Here is a 14271-nt window from a genome sequence, read left to right on the forward strand (position 1 = left end):
CAGATCCTACCCGGATCCATCGGGCAATAAGAATGAGGATCCAGATCCAAATCTGTATGGATCCTTGCCTATTTTCTTCAAACTACCCTAATTTTCACAATTATTAGAGATTTGAAACAATAAATTCATCTAATATCAACCAAAAATTTCATTTAATTCTTGAAAAATAACCATTCCAACCAGGGGCGGACATATTAAAAGTCTTGGGTGGCACAGGCCCACAAAAAAAAAAACAATTTTCCTTTTTCTTTTTAACGTCAGACAAACACATAGATATAAAACTAATACCCGTACTAAAAATCAATACAATGTAGCTCTGATGTGGTGGTAAACTTACCAACAAATTCTTGCATGCAGTTGCGGGTTCCACCATTTCCAACTTCTTTTTCTTCCTTTTTTTTTTCTTTCTTCTTAATTTGCTTGATGCATTCCTGTTTCTTTGTTTATTTTACTTTTTACTTTTTGCTATTTTTCTTTTCTCTTTTACCACATATTCTTTTCTATGTTGGATCTTACAAATAATTTTAGGGAAATTCTACATGGTGGCCTCCAACTTTGGAGTTTTCTACTTAGTCGCAAGCCCAAAATCTTTTATACCAAGTAACCTCGTACTTTGACTAATTATACTCAGTTGCCTTCATTCACTTAAAATCTAGCTAATCCATCATTTAAAGTAAATTTATTAACCTAATCTTGGTTAATTACCTTCCATAAAGATAAAAAAGACCCCATCCCTCGTGTGGTCATAACTCCTCGTGAACTCTTTGTTCTCTTCTTTGTTTATATTGCAAGCTCTTTTGGTTCTCTTTTTTGTTCATTAAATCTCTCTCCTTTTACTTTCCCTTACAATGAAATACATATATTCATGGTTAAACTAATATGCAGCATATTCAATTACTCAACTTGCTTGATACAAAGTCAGTTTATATGGCAGACTATTTTGTTTCTCTTATTTGTTGCCATGCAACTGTTGATATATGAACTTTTTAAAGGAAGACTTTAGTCAAACTCTCATGTTTTATCTTCTTTCTTTTTTTTTCTGCACTCCACCATATATGCACGTACATATGTGATAGTTTCATCTCACAAAAGGCAACTACAAATCTGTCTGGAAGCCATATAACATGGACAACCTAATACGAAATAATCATTTCAAACTTCAACCACAAATTAAACCAAGTATCCACTCAAAATAACCAGTTAGCAAAGCAGAACATGAGAAGAATTAACACATGAAAGCAACCTCACTTTTTGAAGATTGTCGTCTTGGTTTCTTCGATCAGCAAACTGCAAATTTAAGAGGCCCTAGAAATCGCATGGGAGAGGGAGGAGAGGAAAAGAACATAGAGTTTTCATGAGAAGTAGTTTTGATCATACGAGGGATGGGGTTTTTTTTCTGTAAGGAAGAGAGATGGTTTTGAATTAGGGTAATTAACCAGTGGGGTAGGTCAGTAAATTTACTTTAAATGTTGGGTTAGCTAGGTTTTAAGTGAATTAAGGTCACTAAGTATAATAAGTCGAAGTAGGAGGTAACTTGGTATAAAAAAAATTTAGCCTGCCACCACCAAGTAGAAAAATCCAAAGTAGGAAGCTACCATGTAGAATTTCCCATAATTTTACTACGTAAAATATTGAATTTGTTTATAATATTTACATTTACCAAATTTATATCAACTTCCTAAAAACTTTTGGAACAGGTCATTGAATATATTAAAGGTAGAGTCGCGCCTGATTATGAGTGTAAAAGTCAATTTGTTGAATTTACTAAAAATGGAAATAACTTGAAATATTGATTTAATGAATGTATATCTAATATATGATTCAGATAACATAGAGTTTGGTACTAAAATTTCGCATATATTATTACGATCATCGTCTATTTGCTTGGTTTAGTTAGGAGACTTAGGACCCCCCTCCCCAATTCAAAATCCTAGATCTCCCCTAATTGCAACCACTTACAACTATTTAATTATCAAACTGTAGATTAATCAACTATTTCTAAAAGATTAACAATTATCAATCGATTTTTCGAACTCAATAATCCAGTAAATTCGCACATTAGTTAGAACAATAATTCAAAATTCAAGCATTTCGTTATTACATGTAATAACTAATATTATAATATTAAATAATAAAAATAATATAAAAACGGGTAAACATGATCTGGATCCGGATAATTATTTGGGACTCGGTCCAGATCCGTTTTTTCCAAGGAGGATCCAGATCCTACCCGGATCCATAGGGTCCAAATCTGTACAAAAATGAATCTAGATCCACGAATTCGGGGAGGGTCCATTACCCACTGCCATCTCTAGACATGGAATAAAAAATTCGAGAATATATAGGTTGAGCTTAGCTGAGCACATATTCATTTTACAGTTAGCAGTACAGGAGAAGCTTCAAACGAATTCCAAGTCAGCTCAATTTGGGGTGAGCACAAATGATCTTTGTTTGATCTGTGGGAATATCAGTGAAACTCATCAACATTTGTTCTTTAAATGTAAGTTTAGTACGGAGTGTATGAGAAGTGTTAAAGAATGTTTCAGTATTACTCATCATACTGATGATATGCAAGAACTGATTAGAGTGATATAACACAACAGGAAATCAAAGTTCAGGAAGCAGGTTATATATACTAGCTGGTCTTATTGCATTGATCTATTTCATCTGGCAAGGAAGGAACTCAGTGTGTGGGAATCAATGTGTGCCTAATATGAAGCGTGGAGTGAAGCAGGTTAAAATAGCAATAGAGCACGAATTTTAGTTGTAATGCCTTAGAATGTACTAGCCTTCATATGCACGCGATGCGTGCGTTAATTTCAAAATTTGTTATTCTATTAGATACTTCATTCGTACTTTATTTATGATTAAACTTAAATGTGAAAAATTCAACAGTTAGATGAATTTAGATATATTAATTCGCTAATGTAAAAAAATAAAAAGGTTGTGAGTGATTGTTAACATTAATTTTTTGTGAATGAATATTGAACAGAAAAAACAAAAATAATGAGTTGATTTAACTGGATTAAAGACTATCAAAGGTAGTGAATGTTCAGACTTTTCATGTGCATGTTATGTATGCCATCTTTTTTTATAAGGTATAAATATTTTGTCCAATTAATTTTTGATTGAAGTATTTGATGCATATAACATTTTAAACTTGTTTTAAATGGCAAGTTGGAATGAGAATTTTTAAATGATTTGCTTTTGTAATTTTTTTCATTCCATTAATTAGATCATTAAGGGTATTTTAGTCACTTCAAAAGAGGACACTACACCTTCTCCCTTGGCTTATATAATAGAGATCTAGGAGATATCATAGTTGGTTCATAAGTTTGTGATTGTGAATTATATGCAGCTAGCCTATTTTGGCTTTATATCATCCTTAGGGAGGGATTACATTCTAGTTGGTTTGCCTCCTTTGGATTGATTTTGGTTGTAAAATTAATGCTTCATTAATCTAGTCTCTTACTTTAGCAAAAAAAAACGTTCTTCCCTAGACTATGTTAGAATGATAAATCTCCCATCAATAACTGCTTGATTCAGCAAATATAAGGGGATGCACTATATTACTCAATCTGGTTCGTTGTAGTTTTTTCAAATATGAATTTGATTTGATCGTGTCTCATTGTATCTTGTTTTTCTATAATACTTACTGTAGATGCTTTCATTCAATTAATAAAATTTCTCTTTAAAAAAATGTAATTTGAGACAATATAAAATAAATTCAACCACTGGATAAAAAAAACACTCTCTAGAAGTGGACCTCTCTAAACCCTCTCTGCTGGCGCAAGATAAGGGGTTTTTCTATCCTGCGCCGACGGCCGGTTATGGGACGGAAAAAGAAGAATCCGAGTCAGGCGAGTAGCTCGTTGACGCCGGAAAGTTCACAAAAGGAGAATGAAGGTGGAAAAGAGCATTTTTTGGAAGGAAATGATGAGGAAATGAATGGAACAGTAAACCCAGAAATAGTAGAACATGAAGTTCAAAACCCAGTGCAAGTAGAGGCAGAAAATGAGAAGAATGATCATATAGAGTCTTCTCAACTGAAGTGGAAGAGTTTTACAGCTCAGGATCGAATCTCAGGCAAAGGTATGGGGTTAAAATTTGTTGCTCCTTCGATTGTTAATGGTGATAGAGTAGCAAAACTTGATAAAGTTGAGATTGAAAAGCAGAGTGAGTGCTGGATGAATGCTCTTGTGGTGTATGTGGTAGGCCAAAACCCTACTTTAAATTCCATCACACAATACATAAATGCTAACTGGGTATGTTCAAGTGAACCAGTTATATTTAAGCATGATGAAGGTTTTTTTATAGTAAGGCTTAAATCTAGGGAAGAAAGGGATAAGGTGCTTTACACTGGGCCTCACTTATTTTATGGAAAACCAATGATTATAAAGCATTGGAGTGCAAACTTTAACTTCCATGATGAGATTCTGAAAGTGGTGCCTATATGGACAAAGTTTCCTAACTTGCCACTAAGCTGCTGGGGGGAGGATTCCTTAAGTAGAATTGCTAGCTTGCTTGGGGTGCCCTTATACGCTGATGAATGCACAAGTAAAGGACTGCGAGTGTCATATGCGAGGGTGCTAATTGAAATAGATGTCACTCAGGAGATTCCTAAGGAAGTGGTTGTGGAGGATCCTAATGGAACGAGGGTAAAGCAGAAAGTGAGTTTTGATTGGTTACCACCCTTTTGCAAAAAATGTCAGATGGTGAGGCATAATTGCAACAAGGCTACCATGGTGGGTCCAAAGATTACTCAGAAATGGGTGCCTAAAAGAGGAGTAGAAGTGGTTAGGAAAGATCAGGTGACTGTGCAAGTTGTGGAAGTGGTGGACTTTGTCCAGCCTGCAGAAGAAGCTGGGCCTGTTGCTGGAGGAAATGAAGAAGGGATTGAGAGAACAGGTGGGCCAATTGGAAATGAGGTGATTACTCCTGTGGCTACCCCTGCTGGGAACCAAGGTCAAGATGATAATGAAGGTGGAGCCTGAAAAATAGTGACAAGGAAGACAAAAGATAAGGGCAAGGGGATTCAAAGTGGAGTGCAATTGCAATTTGGCTCAGGCTTGCCTGGGGGTGCTAGGGGACCAAACCCCTATCTATCATAATGATTGTTGCTAGTTGGAATGTAAGGGGCATGAATGACCCCTTTAAAGTGAAGGAAATTAAGCCTTTTCTTCACCATCACAAGGTAACTGTGTGTGCTCTTTTGGAAACTAGGGTAAGAAGTCATAATAAAATTAAAGTGCAAAAGAAATTTGGGGACAGATGGGAATGGGTGTGCAACTACAATTCCTCTCCTAGGGGCAGGATTTGGGTTGGCTGGCTGAAGGGTGAAGTTAATGTAAGTGTGGAGTTTATGTCTGCTCAGGTTATTATTGTGAAGCTAGCTCGAATTGGGGGTGCTATATTATATTTTGCAGCAGTGTATGGGCTTCATACAATCCAGGATAGGAGACCTTTGTGGATGGAATTGGGAAATTTTGTTGCAATTACCCAAGATCCTTGCATAATGATGGGTGACTATAATGCAGTGAGATATGCTAATGATAGATTCCAGGGGACAGAGGTTAACCAGGCTGAAACAGTAGACTTTAGCTCTTTTATGGAGGAGAACCAGCTGGTTGAGGCTCCCTGTGCTGGGTTATTTTATTCTTGGAATAATAAAGGAGAGGGTGAAAGTAGGATTATGAGTAGAATTGACAAGGCTATTGTCAATTGTGCTTGGATTGAAGCATATTCTGATGTTGTTGTCAATTATCTGCCAGCTGGAGTTTCAGATCATTCCCCGTTACTATTCTCTCTTACAAGGCAGAATCAGGAGGGGGGGAGGCCATTCAGATTCCTCGATTTTTTAGCTGAGCAAGAGGGGTTTAGTGAATTGGTGCAACAAGCTTGGGAGTCAGCTTTTAGCAGTAATAAAATGAAGAACTTGTGGGAGAAGCTGAAAGCTGTAAAGAAGGCACTCAAAGAGTTTCATAGCAAAAAGTTCTCTAAAGCTCATCTGAGAGTGGATGAATTTAGACAGAAACTGAGTGAGATTCAAAATAGCAATGCTTTAAGCTCTAATGTTAATGTTCAGCAGGAAGAAAAAATTACTTTAGAGATGCTGAGGAAATGGGCAAATATTGATGAGAGTATTATTAGGCAAAAATCTAGAGTTAATTGGTTGGCAATGGGAGACTCTAACTCTAAATTTTTTTACACTGATGCTAAGGTGAGGATGGCAAAAAACAAGATTGCTATGTTGTATAATGCTGCAGGGGAGGCTTTGACTGATCCTAAGGACATTGAAAGTGAAATTATGACATTTTACAAGAAATTGCTTGGCTCTCAAGCTGATTCTCTTGAAGGCATTGACTTGAGCATTGTTAGATGTGGTCCTAGGCTATCTCAACAGGCTTGTGACACTTTAACAAAACAAGTTAGTTGTGCTGAAATTGATGCTGCCTTAGCTGATATTGAGGATAGTAAAGCCCTTGGGCTTGATGGATTTAATGCTGTATTTTTTAAAAAAACATGGCATATCATTAAGGCAGATGTGTATGCTGGTGTTCTGGATTTCTTTGATAGGGCTATCTGCTACAAACCTATCAACTGTACATCTATTACTCTGGTGCCCAAAGTTACTCAAGCCAATTCTGCCAAGGACTTTAGGCCCATTGCCTGCTGCACTGTGGTGTACAAATTGATCTCTAAAATTCTTACTAACAGGCTGCAACAAGTCATTACAGAAGTGGTAGATTATGCTCAAGCTGGGTTTATTCCTGGGAGGCAGATCATTGATAATATTCTCTTGACTACTGAGCTGATTAAAGGGTACTCTAGGAGTCACATGTCTCCTAGGTGTGTTATCAAAGTAGACATCAAGAAAGCTTATGATTCAGTGGAGTGGACATACCTAGAGTTGCTAATGAAGGAATTGGGCTTTCCAATGTTATATATTCAGTGGGTTATGGCTTGTGTTAAGTCAGTTTCCTACTCTATTCTTATAAATGGCACCCCTACTGTTCCTTTTCCTGCTAAGAAAGGGTTAAGACAAGGTGATCCCTTGTCTCCTTTCCTGTTTGCCATCAGCATGGAGTACTTAAGCAGAACCTTGGGGTATATTAGAACTCAGCCTGGCTTCAAATATCACCCTAAATGCAAGAGAATTCACTTGACTCATTTAATGTTTGCTGATGACTTACTTATGTTTGTAAGAGCTGATCATGAGTCAGTGAAGAGAATGATGAATGCTTTTCAAATCTTTTCTAAAGCTTCAGGGCTGGAAGCTAACAATGAGAAGAGCTGTATTTATCTTTGTGGAGTGAATAATGAGGATGCTATTCAGATTGCTAATAGCATCCAGATGCCTATTGGAACCTTCCCCTTTAGGTATCTTGGAGTGCCTTTAGCTACCAAAAAGCTTACTTACTCCCAGTGTAAGCCTTTGATTGATAGAATTACAGCTAGAGCTCAAGGGTGGATGACCCATTGCCTGTCTTATGCTGGTAGACTCCAGCTCATCAAAGTCATTCTTCTATGCATGCAAAATTATTGGGCTCAGATATTTCCCTTGCCTAAAAAATTAATCAAAGCTGTTGAAAAAGTGTGTAGAAGGTTTTTGTGGACAGGTGCTGTGGAGTTTTCAAGGAAGTCTCCTGTTGCTTGGGCTTCTCTTCAGCTGCCTAAAACACCAGGGGGGCTCAACATTGTGAATATGGTCTTGTGGAACAAAGCTGCTCTCCTAAAGTTGTTGTGGGCTATTGAGTTCAAGCAAGATAAGCTTTGGGTGAGGTGGATTAATGCCTACTATATCAAGAGAAATAATATCTATAATGTTGCTATAACTGGCAACATTTCTTGGATTTTAAGGAAGATTATTGATACTAGAGAGATTCTGACAACTGTGGGAGGATGGAATGCTGTTAGCACCCCTATGCAGTTTAGTATTAAAAGAGCTTATCAGAAGCTGATGGGAATGAATGTGAAAGTTGACTGGAGAAGGATAGTTTGCAATAACAAAGCTACTCCAAGGAGTGTTTTTATTCTATGGCTCAGTCTCCTTAACAGATTGTCTATAGCCACTAGAATGCACCAGTGGGACAACAACATCAACCCCCTATGCAGGATTTGTGGTCAAGCACTTGAAACAAACCAGCACCTATTCTTTAGTTGTGGTTATAGCCAAGAGATTTGGAATTGTGTGCTGAGTTACATCAGTTGGCAAAGCAAAAGGGATAGTCAGGCTGAATTAGAGAGAGCTGTGCAGAAAGCTAGGAGCAAAAAAACCAAGGACAGGTTGTATGTTATGCTATATACTGAAAGTCTTTATGCTATATGGTTGCAGAGAAACAATCAGGTGTTTAATCATAAGCTAGAGCATCCTAACACTATTGTAAAGGACATCATATATAAGGTGGCCTGTAGGTGTAATAGGAATGACAGAATATATCTGATTAAGTAGTTTGTTTTAATCAGGTTGTGTAGTCTGGGTGGCTTGATTGGAATTGTATAAAGCAGCCTGTTGCCTTAATGGTTTACTTGTAATCATTTTTTTGGTTATCAATAAATACTTTGAATTGCAAAAAAAAAAAAAAAAAAATTCATATATTTCCTAAAACCATACATACGTACATACGTGCGCACATACACCCAACATACACCCAACATACACCCATACATACACACATAAACACATAAATACACACACATACACACACATACACGCACACATACACGCACATACATACACACATATACATACACGCATACATACATACATATATACACACACACACACATTAGAGCTGATCATTTTGGCTCGACCTGATTTTTGTGCGGGTTTTGGGCAGATTTTTTTGGTCCACGACCGGCCCTGCCCGAATTTTTTTTTTATTTTTTTTTGCTTTGGGCAGACTTTGGACAAGAAAAAAATGACTTTTTAGTCTATTTTTTGGCCCAAAAACCCCGCTCATTTTGACCCAAAATAGCGAACCTTGGGCACAAAATTTTGACCCGGCCCAACCAATGGGCAAAATTTTTTTAGGCGCGACCCAGCCCGACCCATGATCACCTCTAACACACGCATACACACATAACCACACACACACATACACACACATACACACACACACATATACATACACACATATACATATATACACGCAAAATTACCACATGTACTTACCCCTCCCCACACAATCAAATGAGACATATAACACAACAAAAATGTGTATTTTAAGACTCGAATCCATAAGTCATACCTTTCTTTTGAGATACAAATTCACTAATCAACTACTCTATAATCTGATATTAACTTTTTTCCCCTTCACAATGTTTTTTCATGATCAAATCATATAAATTTGAAGAGTTGGACTCATTACATCCACTACACGAAGTAAGTTACATACATTTTTAAACTCTTATAAATTGCAAATTGCAAAATACAAAAGACGCCAAAAGGGTTAGAGTAACTTTTGCCTTTTCAGTTCTCACCTTGGACTTTTGGAGGGTAAGTGAAAGTTCTAGCGCCATGTAAAAGAATTTAGAGGGACAATGTTAAAAAGTTCAAAATTTAAACAAAAGTTAAGAATTATATATATATATATATATATATATATATATATATATATATATATATATATATATATATATATATATATATATATATATATATATATATATATATATATATATAGGGTTGGATTGGACTCCAAAAGGGAGAGTCCAAATCTAGTCCAAAAATTCGAGTTCGAGTCTAGTCAAAATATTTTTTAGTCCAATCCGACAAGTTTGGATTGGGGTGGATTGGATTCTAGACTTTTCGCAATCCCTTTACACTCTACTCATTACCTCAAGTTTATAAAATAAAGTGTTAATAACTAAACCAAGTGATATTCGATGTTATCATTCTAACGTAAATTAAATAATAAAAAATATGATTGTCCGAGGCATATATACCCCGAACGTAAAAACTAGTTAAACAAGAAATTACCCAATACATGGGATAAAAGGCTAGGATAATAACTATCTATATTAATCTTAATCTATACAAATATATTAAAAGGCGCACGTGATAATGTGTACACGCCACGTGGCACCTATGTTATTTCGGTAGAATTGTCCAATGTGTAGATAAGTCATGTCAATTAACAAAAGTAGAATTAGCTTGTAACAAGATCTGAACCCATGACCTCTTGCTATTATACATGATACAATTACACTCTCAACTAACTTTTAATCATGCTTTAAGTGTCCATATTATTATATTTATACAGTTTAAATATTGAGTTTTGCTTAATATATTTTAATGGGAATGGAAAAAAATACATATCAAGTTCGGAAAACAATACCAATCTGAGGCAACACCCGAATCCAAATACTATTAATCTATACATATAGTAAAAATAAAGAATTTTTAACGTGAAGATTCGAACCCACAACCTCAAGTATGAAATAAAGAGATCCAACCATTACTCCACCATATCATTATTGTTTTTTCAATCAAAATTAATAATGATATATGAATGGAAAACTTTTAAAATCTATATAATGAATGAGATAACTTTTTCAAATGAAAATGAGATGACTTATTTAACTACTACTAAATTGTAGCATAGAGAAAACCCGGAGCATCGCCCAAGCCCATATACTAGTTAATATATTAAAAGATGTTACTAAACATAAAACTGTTATAATTTAAAAGTAAAATATTAATAAATAGAAATTATAATTATTCGAGGTATAACTCGAGATTAAAAACTATTTCGTTCTATATTAAAAACTTGTCTTATAGACGGATTCTTAAATCTTAATAGTCCTTTGTAATTCTCGTTCTTGGAGTCCAAAAGCCTCAAAGCCCGTCTTTGTGACATTTTGGCCATACACAACATAATCTGGGCCACAACCCAAAAAACACAACTCCACCATTTTCCCCTAAAACTCCCATCAACGCCACCCAATATATAAATATTCAGCAAACCCTAAAACCCTATCTCCCTTCATTTCGCTTCCCAGCTGAGAGGCGCACACACACACCTAACGAGAGAGAAAAACACATCAACAAAACACATCAACAATGGTGTCAGGTTCAGGAGTTATGGCGAAGCGCGTTGTGGTGGATGCGCGCCACCACATGTGTGGGCGTCTCGCCTCGATTGTTGCGAAGGAGCTTCTCACCGGCCAACGCGTCGTCGTCACTCGTTGCGAAGCCATCGCACTATCCGGAGGTCTTGTTAGGCAGAAGATGAAGTACCTTCGTTTTCTTCGTAAGAGGATGAACACTAAGCCTTCTCATGGCCCCATTCATTTCCGTGCTCCTTCCAAGATCTTCTGGCGTACTGTTAGAGGGTATCCTCGACTTTTCCTTCTTTTCCATTTTTTCTAGGGTTTGTTATGTTTTTGATCTATCTGATTTGGGTTTTGTTTTTCGTGTGTTTTGATTGATTGTTTGTGGCTTACTTGGCTGTTATTGATTTATTAACTTTTTGAATGGGCAAAGTAGTATGATAATTAAAAGTTTGGGGCTTTGGGTTTTTGACCTAAATGTTGTTTGAAATGAGAATTTGATAATACTTTTTGGATTGAAATATCACTTTTTCATATAAGGTGGTTCGTTATTTCGACATCTGAAGTTTTAGGTTATCAAGATTTAAATATGTTAGAAATAATTTTGTTCCTTTACCATCTCTTAAGAAATGGAGTGTGTTCTAGACATTTGTTAGGAGCTTGAATTATAATAATTTTTGGGAATGGATTGTGGCAGATTAATACAGGTTTGAAAGGCTGTATGATTGTTATGATTGAATTGTATTCCATAGTTAGTATGTGTGCAGTTAAGAGTTTTGAAAATGTGAATGTTGATGTTGTGGAAAATGCTGTTTTGTAGTATGATTCCTCACAAGACCAAGAGAGGAGCTGCTGCTTTGGCAAGGTTGAAGGTGTATGAAGGCGTTCCCCCACCTTATGACAAAATCAAGAGGGTTGTTGTTCCAGATGCTCTTAAGTGAGTTGAATTTTATGCTTCGCGATTTGTTTGGTTTCTATCACACTTTATATTGTCCATTATAGTGCTTGTAGTTGAATTTGCTGTGTTGCTTGGGTAACTAATGTTGTTTTTTTCGAATTATATAGGGTTTTGAGGCTGCAGAAGGGTCACAAGTACTGCTTGCTGGGTCGTCTATCTAAAGAAGTTGGCTGGAACCATTATGACACCATCAGGGTATGGCTAACCTTGCTGTTTGATTTAGTGTGGTAGTTGATTTTTTTCAACTGTGCTTTGACTTTGTTAAGTTCTTGTACGATATATTACATGATAATGCAGCTAGGTTACTGAGTCAATTTGGTTATATAGGTGGTATCTTGTATCTGAGCTTAATAGTGTTCTGATGATGATTTCGTAATTGGAGCTGCTTGTAAATGTGATTTGTTTAAAAGCTGGTGGAGGTCTTTGTGTTAGGGTTGTTTGTTGAGGCTTTTTTGTATATCATAAAGTGAATGATAACTGTTTTCTTGAGAATTAAAGTGTGGCATTTCTGCAAGCTGACGTTGCGTTTGGTTACCACGCTTCCCCTTGAGAGTGTCCATGTGTTCTATGACATTGCATTGTGATTGTTTTTGCTTCGTGTCCAAGTTTGTATATTCATATATTTCATGTACACTCTTTTACACAAGTATAAGCTCCTGAAGTAAATATGCTTCTCTGAGTTGAAGCTTATGCAGTTCAAACTGCAATTGCATGGAGATAATGATTCAATATTATGTCTTTGTTTCCTTTAACATTGGTAAGATATCTATGTGGAATTGAAATTTGTATGGCAACAAACTATTTCATAGCATGTCAAGTTAAGTTGACAAGTGTTATTTGTCAAGTAAATGTTGATTATGTATATCAAACAATGACAATGTGTTAGAGCTGCTTTCAGCGGGACATATGATAGCAATACTTGCTCTCTTAGTGCTCAAGTGGGCGCCTCAACTTTTTAATCTTTTGCTATTTTTATTTATTTGTAACAGAATCTTGTTTGATTGGCTTGCATGATTCAATATTCTCAATTTTTGTACTGAGCTATTATTGTATCTATGTATTTGCAGGAGCTCGAAGAGAAGAGGAAGGAGCGATCTAAGGCTGTTTACGAAAGGAAGAAGCAGCTCAATAGACTGAGGGTGAAGGCTGAGAAGACTGCCGAGGAGAAGCTTGGATCTCAGCTAGAAATTCTTGCCCCAGTCAAGTACTGAGCTTAAGAGATGATTGCTTGCGGTTTTGTTAAAACTAGACGAATAGAGTTTTCGGTGTTATGCCATTTTGTGTTCCTTAATCTTGAATTATGTTATACTTCCATCGTAGCAGATATGTTTCACTTTGCTATTAATTTTGAAGTTTTGTTGGGCTCTTACTTTGAATCTACATATTATTTCGTCAAGGAGTTTTGGCAGCTTTTCTGATTAGCGAACATGGGTTGGTGATGATAATCGTGTTCTATTATTTGGGTTGCCTGTTTGAAGTTTATTGAGCGCTTGTTGTCTCCCAAAGTCTAAAAGATTGTGCGACATGAGAATGATGAGATAAGTTGAGTCTGTGTTGTTCCCAACCATTGTCTTGGTGCTCTGTTTTTTTTTTTTTATTTTTTTTTTTGGTAAACAAAGTAACCAAACCTTACATAGCAGTGTTCAAAATATTACAATCTGAAATTAAGTATTCAATACAGCAACTAGGGGGATGGGGGAAAATCCTAGTTTCCAAACATTTAGCATCCATAGCCCTACAGGCTTTAGCAAGACTATCAGCTATATAATTAAACTGCCTATTACAATGTTTAATCTGAATCTCCTGCGGTGTCCGTCGCTGCTGCCTGCAAGCGTTGATATATAAGTAAATGTACATTCCCTCACTAAGTATTTAGATTAACTGCATTCAAACAATCAAATATATATAGAAGGCCTCAAGTTGTATGCCTCCACCAAGTGAATTGCTTCCAGAATTGCAAGGATCTCTGCCATCAAAGAGTTGTTAGCAAAAATCTTTTTACCGAAACCCATATTCCACTGACCCCGCCTTGACGGACAACACCACCAATTCCCACCACTTGCCTTGGCCCAACAAAAGAAGCATCGACATGTATCATGAGATATTCCCGGGCGTGGGTAAACTTGAGCTCTGGGGAAATGGATGAAAGGCCATTGTGACCTACATTAGTACTTAGATCTCTAGCCATAGACAGGGCACGGGTAATAATACAATTCACATGAGAGGGGTCCTTGTCCTTAAAAACAAAAGTATTACGG

General features: G+C 36.3%; 1 protein-coding gene across 1 annotated transcript; it reads left to right on the forward strand.

Moving 5' to 3' along the window:
* The first annotated feature begins 10972 nt into the window (after positions 1 to 10972).
* LOC104899506 (60S ribosomal protein L13a-2) lies at positions 10973 to 13409 on the forward strand. Its single transcript, XM_010686704.4, has 4 exons — positions 10973 to 11337; positions 11876 to 11992; positions 12121 to 12208; positions 13081 to 13409. Exons 1-4 carry the CDS (start codon positions 11066 to 11068, stop codon positions 13222 to 13224), a joined length of 621 nt encoding a protein of 206 aa, XP_010685006.1. The 5' UTR covers positions 10973 to 11065; the 3' UTR covers positions 13225 to 13409.
* The last annotated feature ends 862 nt before the right edge of the window (positions 13410 to 14271 follow it).

Source organism: Beta vulgaris, chromosome 7 (assembly GCF_026745355.1).
Source record: "Beta vulgaris subsp. vulgaris cultivar EL10 chromosome 7, EL10.2, whole genome shotgun sequence".
In the NCBI taxonomy this organism is placed as follows: Eukaryota; Viridiplantae; Streptophyta; class Magnoliopsida; order Caryophyllales; family Amaranthaceae; genus Beta; species Beta vulgaris.

Excerpts from the sequence above, each read along its gene's own strand:
- LOC104899506 (XM_010686704.4), top strand. The coding sequence starts at position 11,066 with ATGGTGTCAGGTTCAGGAGTTATGGCGAAGCGCGTTGTGGTGGATGCG. Across the intron at positions 11,993-12,120 it reads GTTGTTCCAGATGCTCTTAA|GGTTTTGAGGCTGCAGAAGG; the intron begins GTGAGTTGAATT and ends CGAATTATATAG. Across the intron at positions 12,209-13,080 it reads ACCATTATGACACCATCAGG|GAGCTCGAAGAGAAGAGGAA; the intron begins GTATGGCTAACC and ends ATGTATTTGCAG.